Source organism: Mizuhopecten yessoensis, unplaced genomic scaffold, assembly GCF_002113885.1.
Source record: "Mizuhopecten yessoensis strain PY_sf001 unplaced genomic scaffold, ASM211388v2 scaffold10971, whole genome shotgun sequence".
In the NCBI taxonomy this organism is placed as follows: Eukaryota; Metazoa; Mollusca; class Bivalvia; order Pectinida; family Pectinidae; genus Mizuhopecten; species Mizuhopecten yessoensis.
The window spans coordinates 618,936-643,259 of NW_018408813.1; the positions used below are offsets into that span (position 1 = coordinate 618,936).

Sequence of the window (24,324 nt, forward strand, 5' to 3'; positions counted from 1 at the left end):
TCAAGAATCGCTGAACAGACACCATCAAATCTTGATGATCATTTCATAGACTAGTGTGGGTAGTATTTTGTCCTGTTGAATTTTTTTTGTTAGCACACCCTTATTTCAATGTTTATACAATGATCATTACATTGAATATATGTGTAGTAATATAAACAATGTTTGTAACACAGAGCAACCGACTGCTCCAATCAACCTTGGAGTGTCAAACATAGAGGCGTCATCTGTCCTGCTCCAGTTTATACCCGGGTATGACGGCAAGACTTCCATCACCACATGGATAGTACAGGGACAGCAAAACGAAAATACAACCTGGGGAGAAGTTTATAGAATCTCAAAACCCGGGGCCACTTCGCTCACTGTCCTCAACCTCCTCCCCTACGCTGAATATCGCCTTCGAATGATTGCTGTCAACATTGTTGGCCCAAGTTTGCCCAGTGTTCCAACTCGAAAGTTCCAGACCCTACAGGCTGCACCAAGTGTTCCCCCAGACAACGTCACTGTTAGGGCTCAGAACGCTACGGCTCTCAGGATCAGTTGGGCAGTAAGTTTTTACACAACTTAAAAACAAAATTGTTAAATTGTAAAAAAGAGTTGTTAAGGTAAATATTTTCTTTAAAAAACTCTTATGGTACTTAAATTTAAACTGTTTTTTTGTTCATGTCTTATTTTCAAAGAAAGCGCTAATTAATTTATTTATTTTTTACAGCCACTGTCAAAGAGTGAGTGGAATGGAGCCCCGCGTGGCTACCAGCTGTTCTACAAGCTCAAAGAGAACCCCGTATATGCACAGATTGATCTGAATATGGACCGTGATAACCATTTTCTGAACGGTCTAGAGGAGTGGATGGAGTATCAAGTCAGGATGAAGGCATATAATGATGTGGGCAGTAGTGGCTATAGTCCCATCACCACAGAACGTACTAGAGAAGCAAGTGAGTGGTTGTGGTCAGGAAAAAGCTTGTTTTACTTGCCAAATAACAAAGAAGAACTGTGTTTGTCTTGAAACTGCAATTTCAATTCAGTGAAGTTGGTTTTTCTCTTTATCTGGCTTCAAATTATATAATTTCTTTATTTGGAAAATATGATGTGATTTTTGTCAATAGATATATATGATACAATTGGAAAGGTTGATGTATAATACCTGTAACTCAATGATATAAAGGTATTAACTATTCCTGGCTGTCCAATGTAAAATTGATGTTTCTGTTATTTCATACTTATCTTCTTTTACGAACAGCACCAACGGACAGCCCAAAGAATGTGAACGCCATCCCTGTCTCGTCAACCTCAGTCAATGTTTCCTGGTCAGATGTCCCTGCTCTTGACCAGAACGGTCTTATCTCTGGCTACAAGGTATAGCGTACAAAATAAACTAAATGTTAACCTTGGTTGTAACTTGTTTGTTCGAAAATATTTCTTTATCAAAGTCTCAGTAATTTTTGGAAAAATGTGTTATGTGGTTTATATCACAAAAACAAACCCAATCTGCATATAAATTCAGATCATTGAACAGTAGTAAAAAGCAACATAAAGAATTTGGTAGAGTTATCTCCCCTGAAAACTTCAAATTGGCATCTTGTGTGATAATTCTTACTATGGAGGTGTTTCGGAACAGAAATTCATGTCACGGTAAGGTAGAACTTATCCTCAACTCATGAGAAATATTTACCTGAAATTGTTAATTGTAATAGTTTGAACATGTGAAAATTTCTATAAAGGTGACCCTTGATGAGTATTTTTGTGTTGGTGTAGGTCCAGTATGAGTCAGCCATCGAGAACATTCCTCCTGTGATGCAAGATGTGCCGGGAAACCAAACATACAGTGTACTGATTCAGGGCCTACGCAAGTTTGTGTCGTACCAGATGCAGGTCCTTGCATACACTCGTATGGGAGACGGAGTTCTCAGCGTGCCCAAAAAGACTGTCAAAACAATTGAAGATAGTAAGTTCATTTTAATTTATGTTTCAGTATAAGTTTTCGTTAAAAGGAACATGGTCAGATATTCTGTTAATAAAAAGATTTAAAAAAGTGCAACAACCAAAGCAAACTAGGGATCTTGTTAATGATTCAAAGGTTTATCATCGATTGATTTATAATTTAAAGAAAGGTAATACAGTTTTTCCGCAAGAATTTCAAAAGATTATTTTGCACCTGTTTTTAAAAATTCATGTATGTATACAGGAGTGTCCCTTTAAAGTTTGTTAAAAGCATTTTCTTACAACGTTCTAGTTTAGTTTAAAATTATCAACTTTATATTGCCTGGCAAAAGTTATTAATGGTTTGTCAGAATCACTTTTTATAAAATCACATGAAAGCCCCAATATGGGCAAAAAAGTATTAGTGAAATTTAGTCTTCAGTGTTTCGTAATAAAATCTTAACATTAAAAAAGGGGAAATAACAATTCAATGGTATTTATTATGTGAAGATTTCTTTTATAATTGGTACTAATATAACATCTACAATATATTCCTTCAGAACCAGGCCCACCAGTGATTGTGTGGTTTCCTCAGGTTACCTACACAACTGCAAAAGTCCTATGGAGCCCGCCGCTTGAACCAAACGGTATTGTTAGTGGATACATGGTATCCTTTCGCATCAAAAACCTCAACATCATCACTAATAGCTCAGAGCTGCCATCCACACAGTTTGAGTACACAGTGGCCACACTACAGCGTGAGACTTACTACCTGTTCAGTGTGACAGCCCGTACACATCTAGGCTGGGGAACACCGGCAGAGGTTCTCGTCTACACCATGATCAACCGCAGTAAGTTCATTTCTTCAAATTTGTACTGTTGTACTGTGTTGTGGTATAGAAGTTTTGCTTATTGTCTTTGCCCTAGTCCATATTTCACTAGATATAAGTTATGCATAGTATAAATCAATGTAAAATGAGACAAAAGTGGCAAATGTAAATGGGAGGAGATGGTCAAACATGTTGGAAAATTAAAGGAAAAGTTTCTAATGGGATAGTGGGTTTTTTTCTTTTCCTTTTTTTAGATATATCCCAGACAAAAATATAGTGGGGCACATATATTACTGCTTCCAACTATCAAGCTTATTCATTACATTCCATTCCATATCATCTATTCATTATCTCTTATTATTTTAACCCCCTTTTTTTTAATTTTTATTATCTACACATACAATGCGAATGCTTTTAAAATGAACCATTTTATCTGATTTTATCTTCGCTACTCACATGTTTGTTAAAAAAAAATAAAAAAATAACCATGGCCCTAAATGACCACAGCCGTCGATGGGCCGTTAAACATAAACAAACAAACAAAATCAAGCTTAGGTATAAATGAATAAGATAGCACATAATGAAATAGCTGCTGTAAGATTTGTAATCACATGTCATATACAGTCGAGAAAATCATAATCTGCTTTCATTGTTTTGTGTATTAAACCGGTGCCTGGTTAGAGACTACTTATTTATCTTGCAGCCATCCCGGACCGACCTTCATTGCCAACCATCACATCAGAAGTTGGACCCAGGTCAGTGGTGATAAGCTGGCAGCCAGCATTTGATGGGTATGGCCCCTTGAGAAATTACACCATACAGTACCGCAGTCAGAACGAAGGCTGGAGCCCAACCGCAGAGACTGTGCCCCCAGAACTCAACTCTTACAAAGTGACCGGGTATGTTGTCAGCATTCAGTAATTTTCAGTACATTAAGTGCAAATATAGTACATGTATCATCAAATTATTGGATCTATATAAACTTGACTTTAAGAGGGTAATTTGTCAATACCATTGTAACAGGATAAAATGTTTTCCAGTGAAATATTTACCCTCTGACATCGGTTAAATTGATAATTGTCCAATCAAACTCTTCACACTGAAATTGCCTGGTACAGGTATAAAGTGTTTCATTGGAAATCTTAATTCAGGAAAGGTATGCAAGCTACGAAAATCAAAGATGGGAGATTGATTTTAAAAGAATATTTAAACTACCGGGTAATATTTTATGCCATTCCCCCTTTTCTTGTGAAAATAAATGTTAAAAAATTTCATGTAAGTTTAAAAAAAAAGTAATGGATACAGTTTGCCTGCATTGAATATTAAAAGGAATTTGCCATGACTTGAACCCCAAGGTTACTTTATGTTTTAGCTTGCACCCAAACACCCAGTACTGGTTCAGAGTGGCTGCCACCAATGATGTTGGAATGAGTCCATTCAGCGATGAGTCTTTACCAGTCATGACTTTGGAAGCTTGTAAGTGTGCAACTGTGGTAGAAACTGAATCAACTAGAACAGCAAATAAAGGAACAAGGGTTTTAATAGGCTTTGCCTGTTTCCCAGTTCCTTTTGTGTGTAAGACATATATATATAAAGGATCTTACATAAGTTTCCATTTCACATAATCAAGATTTGTGGCATTTACACATGTAAAATGACAATTTCCATGCAATCTTGAAATGTAAAAAGCCGCCATTTTTGACTCCAGTGCATAAATCTGTGATGTTATGTACTTGTCCTAGGCATGAGGTCACAATTGGAACAATTGACACTTACAACCAATCACAGGGCTGATATAGGTCCTATTACATGAGTTAATACGCAAAAAAAATATGACATTGGTATATACGCTGGATAACACAGTACATTATGTGATAAAATAGAATATTCTTGAATCAAAACGGCAAATAAATGTCCAGTAAGGTTTGTATTAATGAAATGCTTAGTAATCTTAACACTGCGGATGTCAGTACTCATGAATGTTTGATGTTATACAGCACACATGACATACTTTAAAACATACTTTGGGGGAGGTTACTAGCCTGTTTAAATCACTTAGAATACGAGCTGCACTGTTTCTTACACACCTAATTTGTATAAGCCCATTCCCCCCTTCCTTCCTTCCATGTTGAAACTATGGTGGTCATACTATGAAAAAGACACAGTATTAAACAAAATACATGTAACTTAGTTTCCTATCATCATTGTTATTTCAGTACCAGAAGGAGCACCACAGAATCCAGTTGTTGTACCTGTAACGACTGTCTCCGTCAGAGTATCATGGCAGGTAGGTCAAAATATTCAAAGCTTCAGTTTAAACTTTTAGATACAGCACTAGGTAATGAAGAGTGTTAAGGAAATTGTGCAACTTAAACAACTGATAGGCCTTGAAATGTATAAAAATTCTAAATAATTAAATAATTGATGATAGTCAAGAAATAAAGGCTTCTTGAAACTGTTCTTTTTCGATTTTATAGTTTTCCACAACAATTTTTTTAAAAAGCCATGAAATACAAATACAACCATTCACCAGTAAAAAAACCAATTATAATCTAATACTTCACGTTATTTTCTAGCAACCTCCAATTTTGACATGGAACGGGGTACTGCTGGGCTATATCATCCAGTATAAACAAGTGGATATGAACAGTTATGCAGAAACACAGGTGGACTATCGCCAGCACACTGTGACCCTGGACCAGCTGACAAAAGATGTCAACTACGAGATCCGTATTATTGCCTTCAATAGCATGGGCAATGGCCCACCGAGTACCCCTACCATTGTGTATGTAGGGGAGGCAGGTATGTAAAATGAATAGCTTTCCTTGTGATGTAAAAATCCATTTCCATAAACTGTTATGTTAGGAGGAGAAAAGCCATTGAAATTTTGTTCCTTGGATTATATTGTGACATGTGTGTAAGGAGTCGAGTAATGAAAAGGATTTGGGGTATTATTTGGGCATTTTTGTCCTCATAAAAAGTAAAAATGTCAACATGAATTTATTTACCAATTTCTGTTATGCGAGTTTATGTTTCTCTTTGTAATGCCACATCTCCTAAACCAGTTGTTGAATGAATGTGAAATTTCCTATTTATTCCAGATTACAAATGTAACCACTAATTGTTACTCCCTTACGAGGCCGGACTCTAATGCCCCTACCTTTCTGTAGTGTATTGGTTATCCCTGTAATACGTGGTCTGTTACTATTCCGTCTTTGCGTATTGCAGAGTTATCTTCTCTTGGGAGCTGGTATTGATTGTTACGTCATTGGTTTGTGAGAGTAACGTCATCAATTTTTGAGAAAACGACCTAATTTTCTCACACAAACCAATGACGTAACAATCAATACCTGCTCCCAAGAGAAGATAACTCTGCAATAAGCAAAGACCGAATATGTTCCAGTAGGTTATTTTGTGTAAAGGTCTGATAGCATAGATACTTTGTTTTCTTTTTAGCTCCTGCTGCTGCTCCTATGAATATTTTAGTTCAGGCGGAGAACTCCACTGAATTGATGGTGCACTGGCAGCCACCACCCCCAGACAAACAGAATGGGGCCCTGTCCGGGTACAAGGTAGGCCTGCATCAAAAACCTTGAAGTTCAAGAAAAGTTAAATACTTTCAAAAGATTTAGATCAAAAGGAACAAAAATAAATAAATACAAAATTCTTTAGTATTGTTCCAGAAATCGTTGAATACTAGAATAAAATTATGGAATTTTAAGGTTTTTTTTAGACCATGATGTGAAGTTATAGAAACACTTGGTTCAGGATTATTTTGCAACCTTTATTCACTTTTATATCAACAAGGTGAATCTTAATTATTGAGAATGCCATTAGTATACAATATCACTAACCAACATCTACAAGATACTACAGACATTTGTATTTGAAAATATACCTGTTAGTCTGGTATGTGTATTATAAAGGATTAATTGACCATATTTGGGTATTCAGTACATTTATACAGATTGATTCAAAATGTGCATTTCTGATTGTTTTGGCCTCTTTTAAGTTCAATAACTTATTTCTGAAACAGATTCAGTACTGGATGACCATGGATGGGCTCCCGTCTGCCGTACAGATAATAGTCAGGGAGAAACAGGCATTACTTCAGAGCCTCCAGATCTTCGCCAACTACTCGGTAACAGTACAGGCCTACAACCTGGCCGGGGAAGGACCCAAGAGTAACATCTTCTACGGACGAACCCTGGAGGGATGTATGTATTGTTGCATAGTTGTTTCCCTCTTGGTTAAGTTGTTCAATTGATGAAGTAAAATTGGTTGTAGATACAAATTATTGTCCTTTTACTCTCAGTTAATTTGAAAATTATGATCAGAAGATTTATAAATTTGATTGAGGGAAAAAAAATAAGTTTATGAAGAGTATAAATTCGTATATTCAGTCAATAAATCTGTCAAAATTACCTATAGCAGGGACAATAATTCATTATTATTTTATCAATTTATATCAACATTTAAAATCTGTGTATATTTGTGGAATATTACTTGAAAACCTCTTTTATTTAAAAAAATAACCCACAAATTAAAAATCTTTTCTGTGATGAAAAAGAAGACTAAACAATCTCTGCCTTATTTCTATGTAATTTAATTTTTCAAACATGAATTTTATTTGAACATAACTTTTAAAAATAATATCATCTTAAAATTTCTGTGTTCTTACTCTAGTCAGACTGCTAAAACCATTTAAGGCTTAAATTCAACTTTAGCTGTTCCGATAGTGTATTGACAAAAGTATTGATAATGGTGCATCATTTGAATAGCAGGAAATCCGGAAATCTTGTCCTTATGGTTAGCAGTTATTTTGACAGTGATTTTTGGGGATTATGTTGACTGTACATATTAGACCTATTTTCTTCATTAAAGAGCTTGTTTCTGAGCTTGTAAAGACAGGGTAACAGTTACTTATAACAAAGGTCAAATTACACATAAGTCTGAAACATTTGAAACATCAACTTTTGTCTTGGGTCAATATGCTTCAATGAGATGGCTCATGTTTTCTTAATTTCAATTATGCTTGAATAATTGGTGCCAAAATTCTGTATAAAACCTATTATTGTAAGTTTATGTAATATATTTATTTTTGCAGTACCTGAGATTCCTGACTACATCTTATTCACCAACATCACACTGACATCCCTTAATGTATCCTGGGCACCGCCCATCCAACCCAATGGTATCATCATCGGCTACGAGTTGACCTACTCCCTGCAGCATTCTAATGAAGGTGGGTCATGTTTATTCAATCTTCAAGAGTTGCTTGCCCATTTTTCCAGTTTTAAGAATTGGAGATTAGGGAATGTGCCCATGGATTGTATTAAACTAGATCTAAAGCTTAGCCAGCAGTTTTTAAGAGCTTTTACTTATGGGTAGAAGCTCTTAAAAACTTAATATATAATAAAAAAATATATTAGAAAAAGGGCATTGCATTTGTGGTTTTAAGGTTCAAACATCTTCATTGCTAGTTTATATTTAGCATTGCCTAGTAGTTTTCCATCCTAGTTTGGTTGAAAGGAGAAACGCTTTTTTTTTTTTTTTACATAAATCACTTTAAAAAAGTGTCAATTGTATGGCTGTCTATAGCTAGTAGTGCTCTACAGAAACATTAGCTTTCATCTACAGTCACTAACAAGTAAAAGTATACCATCTGTTAGACAAAAGTTAAAAGTTTCAATTTTGTACTTTTATAACAACTGTATTATGACGAGTGAATTTGAAGATATAATTGTCCTTTTTCCACAGAGAGTCGCCTTGTGAAGTTGACAGTCAGTGGCTCAAGACATTATGTGATCATCGACAAAGTTGAGGAGAATGGTACCTACTTCTTCAGTGTGAAAGCTAGAACGTCTGTGGGGTTCGGGCCGGAGCGGGTGGGCAAGGTCACCATGGGGCCACAGCCAGGTATGTATTCAGTAGTTGGCTCATCAGGTTAAGGTCCTCACTATACTCCTGTACAATTTTGCACACTTTTTACTCTCTGTGAAATTCTTCTATCTTCGTGTTATGTTTATACTCTCCTTTTTAATAGTTAGTGAATTTTGTTTTAGACAAATGTTCATGGTTGATTATGATAATGATATGAAACTAAAGTAAGTACACCAAATTTACATAGGAGGATCTTAATAGGACAACTCATAACTATTGAATTCAACCACTGAAATATTATTAGCAAACTAAGAGGCATCATCTACCAATTTTTCTTTGCCTTTTCTATTTGTTCTTGGTTTTCACTTTAAATGTAAAAAAAAAAATCAGTACTAAGCTCAATTCTAATTTGCTTCTGTTTGACAAAAAAAATATCCTGGGAATGAGTAGCAAACATGATATTCCTGAAATATCGGAAAATTCATTTGAATTATATCATATTTTGCAAAAAGGTGATTCTATGTTTAAGTTTCGAATACGTCTCAAAAACCAGAACTGTGAACATTATTTTCAACAGTTTTGCTGAGTTTTCTTGTCTCCATCCTTAAACAGCAATATTAAGAAAATTTAGATACTTTGAAAATGACCAGCAAACATCCTTACAATTGGACCAGAAGGCTCGGACCAATCTGGAAAGACCTGTTAAAGCTTGATATGGTTGTGAACTGCTCTGTTTAATTTCAGGTTCCCCCGGGCGTCCAAATCCGCCATCTGTTGAGATGACCGGTGATAGCACTGTCATACTACGTTGGCAGGGAGGTAAAAGTGGAGACTCCGATATCATCGGCTATCGTGTAGAGGCCAAAAGTACAAGTAAGTAATATCATGTAATTCTCTGGCACTCGGTATCATACAAAAACAGTGGTCATATCGTTTGAGCACATGTTTGTATTAATAAAGACCATAAAAAATTGGTTTCTCTTGCATTGAAATTAGGAATTGTGTTTCAGCTGTAATTTTTGTATTAAATTTCTTTATTTCAAATCTGCATTATAAGCTTTGACATGGTTGTAAACTACAATATAGTATAATCTTGCATTTATCAAAACACTTCTACTGGTAATGAATTCAACTTAAGGTATCCTGGTTGTCTTACTATCCAGTTAGTATTTTAGGGGATGGATTGGTCCTTTTCTACATAAATCCGTTTTTCTCACAAACCACAGTTACTGGAATGGTAATCAGTGTATTAAAGATTCTTTTTATCACTTGTGTTTCCATTTCTGTCGCCTTCGCTGCAGATCAAGGATGCCACTTTATTATTCCTTGTGATGTCATAAATGGGTGCTATTACGATGTCAGTAATTTTAAAGAATTAATGAGATCATGAATTTGAACTGAACAGTAGCTTCAACAGGTTTAATATAATACTTTTATAGAGAAGCAGCTTTGGGAGACAGCACCGGTGTACCAGACAACTACAAACATCACAGAGGCTCGCTTTTCCTTCCCCACCGTGTGTTCAAACGACGGATGCCAGTTCAGAATCAGAGCTTTCAACTGGATCGGCATCAGCCATGCAAGCAATCCCTCAGAGGTTATAGGTAAGAGCACTGCTACATGAGCCCAGTACTCTATAGAAAGGTGAAATGTTTGCTTGTGTGTGGTATTTATTTTCTATTTTGATAGAAGTTGTATTTAGTACAAATGTTTTTTTTTGACTTGACCAACACTTATTGATGGAAACTTGTACAAAATATAAGGTCCTAGCGCTCAGCTGTACATTTTCCATGGAAAATAATTAAGCAATAAAATATCTACAAAATTCTTTGGAAATCCGCACTTACTTGGAATTTCATGGGTTTTAACATTTCCACAGACATCGTCCACTGATCAGCTAATTTTGTGGTTTTCTATGGAGAATATTTGCAGCAAACTAGAAACAACTTTGCAATTATTGATGGACATATGCGCTTTGTTTGCACCAGTATATATGTTTTATTTGTGACAAATGTGTAAGTGGTATTGTTCAACACCTCCAATATTTGTTATGTAATATTGATTTATGAAAAATGGACACTTGCGCGTACGTTTTTTTCCGGCTGACATACACTTACGAGGTAAGCATCAACAAAGACATATAGTGCTTGTTAGCTCGATCAAACTTTCACTGTTTTACGACTTGACTAGATCTGCAGTATTTTCATTCCACATAACAGTGCTAACTTGCTGTATAAACAAGTCCTACTATTTAATGTACTGAACAAGCGTTAAAAAGCATTCCATCTTTTCAACAATGTGATGTGTGCATTCTATCAACTAGAGCACGCTTGTTTTTAGAGTTAGTGATTCAAAACAAACTTTCAAGTAAATTGAATTATAAGCTTGCTCCTGAAAAATTTCTTCAAATTACTATTAAGTTGCTTTGTTGTGAAAGGCAAGTACAGCACATGTCACCTAATATCACGTCCGTTTATGTCACTTTTCGGTTATTATCATGTTTTTTTGATGCACCGTTTTTCCTGCTATATAATCTATGCAATTCAATTCTTTTATTATCCCCTGATTTTATGTCGATTTCTCTTAATATCACTTTATTTTGGCCACTGTTACAAAAAAAAATACAGGTAAATGGCGGTAATGATTCATGATAAATGCCCCGGGGACCTTCTGTCACACCTGGACGCATCATGTAAACAACGCCGCGGCCTAACCAGGTTATTTTTTACACCTGGCTGACTTTCAAACAATAGGTTACACCTGGCTGACTGTTAAACTATAGGTTGACCTTACATACTTGTATCATATGATATTTGACGAACTTTCTTTATGTTATAGCTCCACTAGCCCTCACCAAGCCGTTCCATTACGAGTGGTGGTTTGCTGTCATCATGGCCTTGTCGGGACTCATCGTCATCCTTCTCATCATTTCTTGTTTATGTCTGGTTGCTCGTAGGGGCAACAAAGGTCAGTATTCCAAAGCCAACTTTTCCCCAGAGACCTCTCTTTGGGTGTAAATGGCTTCCAAATTTTGGCCCATTTCAAATAGGATTTTATAATTCTTTCATATCCTCCCAATTTATTATTTCATTTTACCGTAATAATAGTTGTGTCCCAACTCTTAAAAAGTTGGGGGGGAAATAAGTTGAGCAAAACTTTTGGACAGTTTAAATAATATTAAAGAGACAGTGTTTCTGCTTTTATCAGTGCCTGTCTAAATATTAGCATGTGAAGAGAAAATGGGAATTTTTCTTTTTAAACTATTAAAAGTACATATGTTTTACACAATCATTTTCTCGGGGATTTGTCCAGTTTGCTATAGCCAATTGGTTTATAATCTGTATCATCAATTCCTCACCCCAGACAAGAAGAAAGCTACCCCTACCGTGGCATTGTCCACAACTAACCTTGAATCACTGGAGCCAGAGGATGGTGGGTTCGCAACAATGGAGATGAGACGGTCAAATCGTAGAAGTATGGCTAGCAGCAGAAATGGCAATGCTAGAACAGCGGGAATATATGGAAGGTAAGCATATTAAAAACAGAGAAATACTCCTAGTAATCAAATTTGTATGATTTTGATATACATATTCCATAACCAAGGGTTTTCAAAATATACTTTAGGTTGGTTGGGCTAGTAGAAATGTTCAAATTGAGATGTAGGCAAATACTTTAAATATGAAATTGTACATCCCAGCCAAAACTTGATATGATATTGAAAGTTGGGGTATCATGATACGCCAAGAGTGTATCACGATATATTGCAATACAGAATGAATATATTGCAATACGTATCCCAATATATTGTCATAGGAAAGATGTGCTCAATTTTATAATAAGTTGTTGTCAGAATGTTATCAAACTTAATCATATTTAATATGGATTACATAGATTTAAAGATTTTTGTCAAACCAACCATCGATTACAAAATTTGAACTATTAAAAGCCTGCTTTATGCTTATTGGCATATATCTGTTAGAATTTGTAGTAATTTGCAAAGTTAAAACACCAAGTAGATACATTAAAATATGCTTTTGAAAAATATTGCGATACAACAATATTTCATCTCTGTATTTTGGTACAATACAATACACCTGTGTATTGCGATATACCTGTTTTCCTATATACTGTGACAGCCCTAATTGAAAGTATTTCAATTTCCTTTGTTTTATGAAAAAATTGGTAATTTGCACATGTTATGATAATAATGGTCCAAACATTAATCTCAGGGCCCCTCCCAGACCAAGCCCCGCAAGTGTCACATACTCCGACTACGATGATGGAGCCACAGCCAAAAGTGCTCTGCCTGACGACGACGATGATGATGACATCAGCAGTGTCACCGAAAAACCGTCCAACTATGGGGACTCTTTATCTGTAAGTGTTTACCAAAGCTGAGCATCATCAGTACAAAGGACTCCTGTTACTTATTTTCTGTTGGTGTGACACTTAGTTCAGTCCCCATGTGTATGGCCCATTAGTAATTCAAAAAACATCGATTGATATTCTGTAAACAGTGATAATGGTAACCCACTACATATTCGTCCTCTTGTATTTCAATAACAAAATGTCTTGTGTTAAGATTGCCATCCTGGTGTCTTTGTATGTCAGTTTACTTTAATGATTTGAACATCACTTTGATTTACACTTCAACAGCAGTGTGATAATGTCACAGATTGATAACGATAGCTGTATGTCAGGAGACTGTTACATTTACTGGAAATGGTGTTAACTGTTATTTATTTGTCAAACATCTCTGCATTTGGTCAATTTTGGATTTTCACTGACCTTGATGTTTGTATTTATTTGCAGCCTAGCGATGAAGAAAGTGACGACAGTGACAAGTTACCTCCCCCTCCATCGTCTCCTCCCCCCCCTCCTTTCACAGCCAATCCATACGTCAACGACCTGGCACGACGGTCGTGGCGACAGAACTCGCAGGACCAGCATCAGCAACAGCCCCAGACAAGTCATTATAATGCCTATACTTACACAGACAGTGAGGCGGAGAGTAGTCACTACGCACTCAGTCTGACAGGTGGACAGATGATAATTAACAATGCCGCAGGCTCACGAGCTCCTCTTCCAGGTTTCTCTTCATTTGTATGACATCATTGATTCAGTGTATTTGGAGACTCTTCAAATCCTAAAAGACGCTTTTCAGAATTTCCTCAATTTCTGATACGAGTGCGGAATGTCCTTGAGATCTAACATAAGGATATTTTTGTTAGTGCATATTCGTCCTCTAGACAGAGATAAAAAAAACACCCTGACTTTGCATGAAACATGCATCTTGGTGTAAATGCTAGGATTTCCTTTGAAATAGTGAGAATACTTCTCCACTGTTCAAAGATTGCTATTTCAGTTACTACCAGTGTATACCTGATGTATGTGTTCATTTGGTTTTTTTCAAAGGGTTTGTGATTACCTGAACTTTTGTGCCTTGAATACCGGTATTCCGACAACAAATCATGCAGCAACAGCAGATATGTTTTATAGTTTTATACAGAATATGACTACAAAAGCTAACAATACCAAAAGGGTCATCAAATCATGATATATTTTTTTGTATTCCCTCAACTGTATCATGCACAATCATTTATAAATGAAGTTATGCAAGATTTGTATAATTGTGAAAATATTGCAAGTGGAGACAGCAATACTGAAAATAATACTTCCAAGAAAAATTCAGGATAAATCTGTTGGATTAGTGAGTGTGTACACATGCAAGCTCAAATTCTATATCTCTTCTCCATGCCAAAGGCAATACGCCAAACAATCTCGGAGGAGTAAGCTCTGCATCTCAGAAGTATGTCAAAATGTGTCTGACCTATATCGCAAAGAAAAGACTGAACAAGTGTTGAAACTAACTTGCTGCCAAATGGTGAAGACTGAATTGGCACAAAATGGATTAAGAATGTTTTTTTGTGAAGGATTTTGATCAAGGATATACAAATCTTAATTTTTCAGTTCAGTTTCAAGATTGGAGTAGAAATCGAGCGTTATGCAGTGTTGTTTTAAGATATGAATTTCTTACTGCAAAGTCAGGATGTATGCATTCAAAGGAAATCCAGTCATGGCCTACTGTGATTATTTTTGCACTTATGAATGGTGTAAGTGAAGGATCTCTATGTATAAGACAGCTGTGTGCTAGACATCTACCAGTAGGACAGTCCAGTTAGATGTTTTGTAAGTAGTGAGTGTCAACAGGAGGGATGAGGTGTTTCGTTACTACCAAGTGTCAAGTGGAGGGAAGAGAACATTGGCAGTATTCTCAAAAAGCGAATGCAATCGTTGAACTGATTCCAGACAAATCGCTTAATATGATCGATCACTCAGTCCTGATCTCTGGAGCCCACAGTAATACACTGTAAAAGTGATGTTTCGTTCTGTAAATGATGTTGAGCACGCCAAGACAAAGTCTTGCAATGTAAAGCTATGTTATGCACTTATAAAGAACAATGTGAAATGTAAGGTGTTAGCGTACACTTTAGTGATGTCAACAGGGGTGTACCATTCATCTAGCCCGACACCAAGGACTAGCCGTTACGTCAGGGCTGATTAAAATTGTATATGCAAAGATAGGTAGGGCTAGTAAAAGTTTTCTAAATCAACCTGCCAGAATATTTAGCATACTTTTATATGAAATTGTACATCCCTATGTGATGCAGTGAAAAGTGATGGCAAGTGCTGTATCATGATGTAATACACTGTGATGTATGTGATGTGAGTGTGTAAAAATGTGTACAGAAAATTATAAAATAGAAATATTCCCAGGTGGCCAAATTTTCTAAACCTGTATAGGGTGTGTAAGAGAGTGAGAGAGGTTTAAATGTAGCTAGCTAGACAGTTAGTGCTAGGTAACATTACGTTGCAGACTGACTCTTGTCCACATGTCTCCAGCTAAACCAAGTGATAATGGATAATGGTTCTTTGGAATACTATGATTCTGTTTGATCCTGAACATTCTTAGTCTTGATAACGGCAACCTTTCAAAAGTTGTAAATTTGAGGCCTTTTGTATTCATATCAATATATGACAGTAACACAACGTTACCGAGAATTCATGCTGTTGATAACGATGTGGAAAATTTCAGCCACTGAAGCAGATAATTGAAAATGTGTTATTGGCTGTAAAAGTCACAAACATATCATATAATTATATTATTTGAAGAACTGGTTGAAACATGATTTTTGTTTTGAGGAATTGTAACTAATATGAAGTACAAAGCAATAGAAGTACAGGTATCATGATATCACTTCATTGTATATCTGGGTTCATGACATCACTAAAAACCTGCGAACATTTTTAACAAGGTGCAATAATATCCTTATTTTATGTAGTCACATTAATTCTATTGTAACTGTGTATTAATTATTTGTATAGTGTTATATATATAATTTGTAGAGTATGCCTCTCTGTAAATCGTGTTTAATTTACCAATATATATATAATCTATTTCGGAGGTATACTAACGTAGTGACTTTTACCTCCTTCACAGAAGGGTTTCACACTAACTTTGTTAAGAAATTTATACAGAATTTTTCATGGAACATTTGGACTGTAAACTGGTGATGACATTCGAAAAGTATTACATTACATCAGAATTGCATTGGGTAAAAACGGATATGAAAGTCATAATAATTAGAATTGTCAGATTGGGTATAATTATTATAAAGGAGTGCACATCGCTGTCTCCATTCTGAAAACCAGATGCTTTTTGTTTGCAGATATGTATATTTGCCAACTTCCTTTCCATGTTCCTTTATATAACTAAAAATCCACTCTCCAGTTTCTATTTGTTTTACTTTAGTTTTGTTAAATTTTCAATCATTGCAATCCAGGCACTTTCCAGTATGGATACTGAAGTTAAAATTTGGATATTTCAATGATGCAATATAGGTAATAAATAAATATTTATGAAAATTATGGATATGTCCGGTAGTGACAAAAACAAAATTTTCTCAACCGACCTTTGGAATTTGATTGGCATGGTTACTCAAACTTACATACATTCATTAAGGTTGGCATCTCTAAATCTATTCAAGCATGTTTGTTGATAATAATACTTATTTGTGTTTATTAATACAAATCAACCATTCAACAAAAAAATCCATTGATATGTCAAGTTTTGTATAACATTATCCCAATCATCACTGTATAAAAATGGTGCTTTAATTTCTTCATGATGCAACAGACATATTGATGCATGCAAGTTTTGTCTGGAATTCACTATTTAGATTACACAAATTGTACCATATTTTTACAGTGATAATTGGACAATTCAGAGGATTTTAAATACCATCCCAGCTAATTTGTTTTGACAAAAATAGATTGGTTAATAACTGGAATGAAGCCTTACAGTTGTACGTGTATATACTGTATCAGGTCCTGGTAAAAATCCAATACATAATTTACTTAACCCCCAATAAAGTTAAAGGTTAGTCACTGGTAATGATAGGGTCACTTTTTATGAGTTTGTGGACAAAGCTTGTCAAATTTTGGTTCACAAATGTAATGTCACCAAAATATGAGTTTCTCTGTCAATATAGTTTGACCTTTCCAGTTTTTTGTTTCAAACTTTTGCAGTCAGTACTTGATCATTAAATGAAGTGGCTGTTAGTTTACTGTACTTTTGAAAAATAACAGACTAGTTGTATACCTTTGTGTAATATTCCTTGTGTAAAAAACATCCTTAAATTAAATTATAATCTGCTCATGTTTTTAAACGTAAAACATTCCATAATCCACTAGGTTGTGAGTATACCGTTATATTACTGGGCATTGACTGGATAGTCGGTGAATTTATTTATAAAATAAATTTTAAACGTTTTGATTATCGACAAGACTTTGCAAACCATAGAAACTTGAACAGTTAATGTTTGAAGAGATTCATATGCAGTTTTTAATTATGAAATGATGAATTTATTGAGGTTTACTAAAACAAAAGCGACTTCCAGCTACAGATGAAGATTAACATTGTGAAGTTATGGCAACATATCTAAACATATACATTTTTTTATATTCATAATGTAATTTTTTATTATGTTTTTATTGTTTGGGTATTTTTTTGTCAAGTTGTTGACTGAAAATATTATTTTATGTTATTGCAAATATGTAAATAAAAATATTCTGATTTACTTTATAAAAAATAAAACAAGTTGTAAGGTTTTAGGTCAAAACGCGTTTTGATACATTTTATGAAACATATCAGTTTAATTATTATTCCCACTTGTTTTTATTTTTCCCAAGAGATTTTATTAGGTAACATATATACATCCAAACACAAATTTATATCTGTACATGTGTTAATTCCATTTGTTAAAAGTAGTATACACTTAAGTACATGTCTTACCACAATATCTAAACACAACTTTTAATTTCATGGGGAAAATCTCAGCTCTGGTCAAAGGTTTTCCATAATTTTGTCACTGGGACTTCAAATCAAACTTTTTTCCTCAAGAAATCAGTATTCTGTTCGTAATTAAAATTTCTGAATTTGTAATTGCACCTTGCTTTAATTGCAAATTGAATAATTACATAGAATATTTGTAACAGCTGTTCTGTAAGTGCTTGTATTAACTGTTTAGACTACCTTTGTATAATTGTCAAAAGCTTACTTGTATATGTATGTCCCTAAAGAGGACCCAGTTCTCCAATCTGTCAAATGAGTTTGAGTTTGAGGTTGTGACAGTTTGTGAATTTAAATGTAACAATGTTACAGTAATTATGTCGACATATACCAGGATCCATTTTGGTATCGTTGCATCCTCCACAATGTACACATATTTTTTTTTCTTGTATCTCTATAAATGTGTCTCCAAGACAAATTGTACAGTCTAATTATAAATTGTAAAGTTTAATTATAGTTAAAAATTATAGTGAATTAATGTTTATAGATATTTCATAATTTATCACGTAAGATTGTGGATACATGTGCACATGTACAGGTTGAATGCTGTATTGTAGATACATGTACACATGTACAGGTTGAATGCTGTATTGTCAAGACTGTCTCAGACTTTGTCTAAGTTATATTGGAAGTTACTGGTATTATGTAATGACAATATCACAACAATTCCGAAATATTCACTTTAACAATCAATCCAATATTTTAATGCTGTTCACTTAATTATGACCAGTTTATGTAGAATTTTGAATTCGTATATAAACTTAAAAGAGATGAATGGAATTTTAAACCTTGAAAAGATTTATAAACATACTGTAAATTGTTCCTCTGTGATAAGAAAAGATTGATTTGTCGTGTTTATATTATGGAATAATCTTGACTGGTTACATGTATGTTAGATGTTTATTTATCACGGTTACGGTTAGCTTATCTCGTCATAAATTTAATACTAAAAGTCATGGACATATAGGTTATACAGTAATTATAAGGATGCTCCTGTAGAAATAAGGTTAACATTGGCTTTGAAAGGGTAGCATTATTTATGTTTATTATATACACATATCATTTTATAATAACAGGGATGTGATTTTCCCAATAATCGAAAATAAAACCAATATAAGATTTGTTAAATTGACATTGAGATTATGATATTGCTGTCATTTGTAAAACTAACATTTAAAGTACTGTGTAACATGTAATGAAAACTCTTAATTGCATATGTATGTTTGAAAAGGAGAATACTCTGAATGCTGTTACAAGCTTATGACCATTCCTGCTCAGATAATTGTCCACTTTCGTGTTAAAACTTGTCACAGAGACATGAAACTCCAAATTCTTACAAAACTGCTCGCCAGGACGTTACCTAAATTTGTTTTATAATACTTAACGTTATATTGAAATTACTTCAATTGTTCAAAATGCCATTTCTGCAACATGTTCTTTTAGATTATCTTTTTGTTATAATCCATGTCTCAATATAAAACAATATGGGTTTTGTTTTTCGTGAACGGCTATGATGGGGGGGGGGAAATCAGGATTTCCGAGACATGTGTTTTAAATTTAGTATCAGTTTGCGAATGTAGGTGTTTTACAAGAAACTCGATTATAACCAAAAAAAACCCAAAACATTTGACTGTTCTGTTGAGAATTTGGGGGCAGATTTAACATATGATAGTTTCTGTATCCACGAATTAACACTGCAACCTGTGATAGAGGGTTCTGTTATCACTAAATGAAACCTGGAGTTCAAACTTCAATTTCTATATACATAATTCTCAACCTGTCTTTGTAAAATGAAAGAAAATCATTTATCAGTATCACAAATGAAATCTAAACATTTGTAAAATGCTTTATGAATTGTGACATGAAGAACACTGAAAATCATATTGGTTTTCAGACAGAATTTTGAAAACAAAATCTTCTCAAATTTGAAGTGAAATGTGTAAAAATTTGCACAAATAATTATCAAGGTAAAATTTAAGTCTGAACAGATCAGCTATTTTTATATGGAGAAATGAAGGCCCTATATTGGACCTCAGTCCAACTAACATTGCATTGTGATTGTTGTAAGTATGGATGTGCTGAGTTAACTTGCCTGCACAGTGTGTTCTGCCACCATAAGACATGGATATGTAGCTACTTCTGTATTTCCCCAAGTTACGGTCCAATATAACCCTTGTTGATTCTGTCAGTACCCACTACATTTCTTATAGCTCGTATTTCATTCTGTAACTTACTCTGGTTTCATATTATCATGAAAATTGTGTTGAAAGTATTTTTTTCTGTGTTTATCCAATAGTAACCGTGTTAAATTTAAGTTTACCCCACTGTCCAAGGCAAAAATAGAACGGGTGAAAATTTCCTGTTTTTCTGTTCAGCTGATATGGAATTTTGTGTTCACAATGATGAGGAAATGTTTCCTTTTAAGTTTTATTTATATGTCTAGTATCCTGATGGACTATACACCTGTTCATTGTAAGCAAGGTTAAAGTCTGTCTTTCACTGAGTAGAGGGGAGATAACTCTTTCTTGCTTGAATCTCCTAACATCAAGATTGTGAATATTTTATCTCAAAATGCTTTTTTAATTGTTGATTCAGAATTGTGTGTAATTATTATATTGATCAACTATTATATAAGTGTTACCACTATAAAGTAATTGTTTTAACAGGCTAAATAATGATCTTACCGAAAGTAGCCAGTCGCTACAGGTACTGGTTAGTATACATGTTGTGATGCTATGCTGTCTGAAATAACCGCAGGAACAATGTCGACTTTCGGTAGGAAAATCGGTTGAAAATCAGAAATTATAGATTAGGTATGCCACAAAGTTTTATATGATATATTTATCTACGAAACAGCTATTTAGATCTTAATTGATCTTGAATTGATTATCACATAAAACTCTCATGGTTTCTAACACAGGGACCAGGCACTTTGATAAAAACCTGTAGTATTATAGAGTATCAGGGCCCCTGTGGTTTTAGAAGCACCAATGTGTAGAACGATAGTTGAAGAAGCAACTTGCGGCAAAAGCCAGTATCTGATATGTTTTGGACTTTGTTGGGCATCTATTGTATTGACTATCAAAACTATCAACATATCTTCACCGCGGGCCACATGTCAGATGTGTATCAGAGGGCATAGCATTCACAAGTTGTGGCTGGTATTGCAGTGTACAAGAGTTTTGACTAGTGATCCGCATTTGGCCGCCAGCTAGCACGTGCTCGCGTGCGTATGACTTTTGAGGTCCTATATGTTTTACGGTCAGTATTGAGTACGTGTGTATATGACTGGCGTATGAATCTGAATGTATGTATAGTAGCGCCATACACATGCAGTGAACAAAATGTTTAAACTATGTTATGGAAACAAAAATCCATTCTAAAATAAAATATTTTACAATTAGAATAAGTTTTGTTATCGTTTTTGTCGCAGTACGTTATTTCGGTTTGATATGGTAGGACATTCATGATTGGGGGTGTCTGTTAGAGCTGCTGCCCTACCAACTCTCCAATGGGCCTTTTGCACAAAGCACGGAGTTTGCTCTAAATATCAGTAGCTTTTAGGGCTGAAGGTCGCGATATAATTGCTATAAATAAAGATCAGTACTAGTACTTGAATTATGCTCTGAAATAGCATGCATAACCTCCAGTAAAATGCTTTCTTTGATAAACAGCAGTGATATTACTACGTCATACAGGACTTCATTAGACATAAAGAACATGCATGGGTTTGTTTTTAGATAAAAGTGTCCAAAAGGTCGATGTCACTTGCCACGGATGTGTCATCTGTCGGAGTTATCTCGCCTCTTTCCGTCATCACTGACGGAGTTTAGATATCCACTTTGTCCGTCTGACCTTTCCCAACCCCACCTTATCGATAGATTTAAACAAATGGTTGTTATTGTTAACATATTTGTGATTTTTTATATGTTCTTGCCACTTTCCAGATGCTCCGTCAAATCCATAGGGACCTGAGAATAAAGGTCAAACACTGTTTTACCCACGGGTAATTTATCTTAATGCAATAAAATCCCTACATATTAGGAAATGCCTCGTACTGTGTCTTAATTTTCGTGTACCTGTGCTTTATTTAAAAACAACCTATACTTTAGCTCTGTTACAAATGGAAGCAGACTGTTCGTGGAATAATTTTCCGTTTTGACTATTTAACCATCGATCCATGAAGTACAAATGGAACGGCGTTCGTCAGATGGCACGTGCTTCCTAATGCAATCATGTTTAATTTGTGTATGATACCATATGCACCATTGATGTGTTATTCCTGTTAAATTTGTCGTAACGGTATTAACTTAAAGGACGAAATAATTATCCACACATTCCTCGGGGCCGTAAATGAGAATTTAATTTGTCTGTTTAAAATTCTGTTCCTTCCTCGAGATATCCTCAAATCCATTTACAGTAATTACTTGCAATGAATGCCAACTGTCTACGATAAGAGTTTATTCTTTGGCCTTTTTCGAATGATCTTCAGACATGGACACGAATGTGTTTTTAGTTTTTAATACATTTGTATGTTAACTATCAAACTGCATTGTGGATAGTATTACGTACAGACGTGATCACGGGATAAGTGTAATTCGGGTTGTATTTAGTCCTGCTTTGAATGCAGTTTACTACTGGCCCCGTACTCATGAAACCGTTCTCATGCTCAAGCATGGATTCTGTACTCAAACCAGCTTAAAAAGATTCTACTGATAAAACGCAGTAATCGGGCAGCTGCTCTTATAGTATGTATGATACAATCAGAAGTTCCTACTTCTGACTTCCTATAAAAAGTGGAGTTCCTACTTCTGACTTCCTATAAAAATCGGAGTTCCTACTTCTGACTTCCTATAAAAATTGGAGTTCCTACTTCTGACTCCTATAAAAATCGGAGTTCCTACTTCTGACTCCTATAAAAATCGGAGTTCCTACTTCTGACTTCCTATAAAAATTGGAGTTCCTACTTCTGACTTCCTATAAAAATTGGAGTTCCTACTTCTGACTTCCTATAAAAATTGGAGTTCCTACTTCTGACTTCCTATAAAAATTGGAGTTCCTACTTCTGACTTCCTATAAAAATTGGAGTTCCTACTTCTGACTTCCTATAAAAATTGGAGTTCCTACTTCTGACTTCCTATAAAAATCGGAGTTCCTACTTCTGACTTCCTATAAAAATTGTAGTTCCTACTTCTGACTTCCTATAAAAATTGTAGTTCCTACTTCTGACTTCCTATAAAAATTGGAGTTCCTACTTCTGACTTCCTAGTTTTTTTGCCTATAAGAGGATTAACTTTTCGGGTACCTACTTTTAACGCGGGGGTAGGGGGATTAGGAAAAAAAGCGGAAATTGACGGATATAATAAGAAAACCCTAGAATTGACCGGAAGATGATACAGCTTATTTATCTGAGACTAATTACCTGACACCAGACAAGTCCCTAGAAATCTTTGAATAAAGATTGAAATTTATATATAGTTGAGAAAATCGCAATATAGACTATCACAAACACTGTTTCGTCAAATTTTTAAATTTGTTTATTGATGGGAAATGAAAAAAATAAAAATTGAACATATCTAGAGACAAAATCTGACAAAAGTTTACAAGCATTACAATCGGAATATCTCTGTCTTTGACAGGGCATATGTAAGTAAAGCAATCCGTAATTTTGTATGTTTTACACGTATGTATCAGTCATTATAATCAGAAATTTGAATTATATATTTTTCTTAAAAAAAAGAAATTTACGTATCCAGAACAAATATTGGACAAAATGTGTATAGGGAAATGAATCATAATAAAAGCTTTAAGTATAGCCGGAAACGGATTTTGACAAAATATCTTCTCCTTCAAGAAGATTTGGTAAGCTACTTCAAAGATATATACATATATATAGTAGATAATAAATAAATAAGTCCTTGCGAAGGAAAATATAGATTCCGCCTGAAGAAGCCCTAGAAGGCAGAAAGGCCTAGCGGACGATCTGAAAAAAATGATGTTTTTATTCTATATATATATAAAATAAGATTAACGACCGACTAAAACGAAAGTTTTTTAGTCGGTCGTTAATCTTATTTTTTTCTATATTTACTTCCTTCACATGGACATTTAATCTCTTTTTTATTATATATATATATATATATATACAACACAAAGAGTGACACTAGTCACGAATACAATCGATACTGTTATTCATCTAAAAAGGCAGTATTGAGTTTGTTTTTCTTTCCGAATCAAACAAAGATGACATATGCATATATATATATATATATATATATA

General features: G+C 34.6%; 1 protein-coding gene across 1 annotated transcript in view; it reads left to right on the forward strand.

Annotated features, from left to right (window-relative positions):
• The window catches only part of LOC110464188 (protein sidekick-like), a 31,826-nt gene extending 14,128 nt beyond the window's left edge, over positions 1-17,698 (forward strand). The window contains exons 16-34 of the mRNA XM_021519271.1: positions 174-544; positions 710-935; positions 1,241-1,356; positions 1,756-1,945; positions 2,481-2,771; positions 3,454-3,649; positions 4,123-4,226; positions 4,967-5,037; positions 5,327-5,552; positions 6,207-6,322; positions 6,787-6,967; positions 7,858-7,995; positions 8,511-8,669; positions 9,378-9,506; positions 10,073-10,237; positions 11,472-11,600; positions 11,997-12,159; positions 12,863-13,010; positions 13,446-17,698. Coding sequence (XP_021374946.1) covers positions 174-544; positions 710-935; positions 1,241-1,356; positions 1,756-1,945; positions 2,481-2,771; positions 3,454-3,649; positions 4,123-4,226; positions 4,967-5,037; positions 5,327-5,552; positions 6,207-6,322; positions 6,787-6,967; positions 7,858-7,995; positions 8,511-8,669; positions 9,378-9,506; positions 10,073-10,237; positions 11,472-11,600; positions 11,997-12,159; positions 12,863-13,010; positions 13,446-13,742 — 3,416 coding nt within the window. The 3' untranslated portion in view covers positions 13,743-17,698. The remainder of the gene's footprint in view (positions 1-173; positions 545-709; positions 936-1,240; positions 1,357-1,755; positions 1,946-2,480; positions 2,772-3,453; positions 3,650-4,122; positions 4,227-4,966; positions 5,038-5,326; positions 5,553-6,206; positions 6,323-6,786; positions 6,968-7,857; positions 7,996-8,510; positions 8,670-9,377; positions 9,507-10,072; positions 10,238-11,471; positions 11,601-11,996; positions 12,160-12,862; positions 13,011-13,445) is intronic.
• The last annotated feature ends 6,626 nt before the right edge of the window (positions 17,699-24,324 follow it).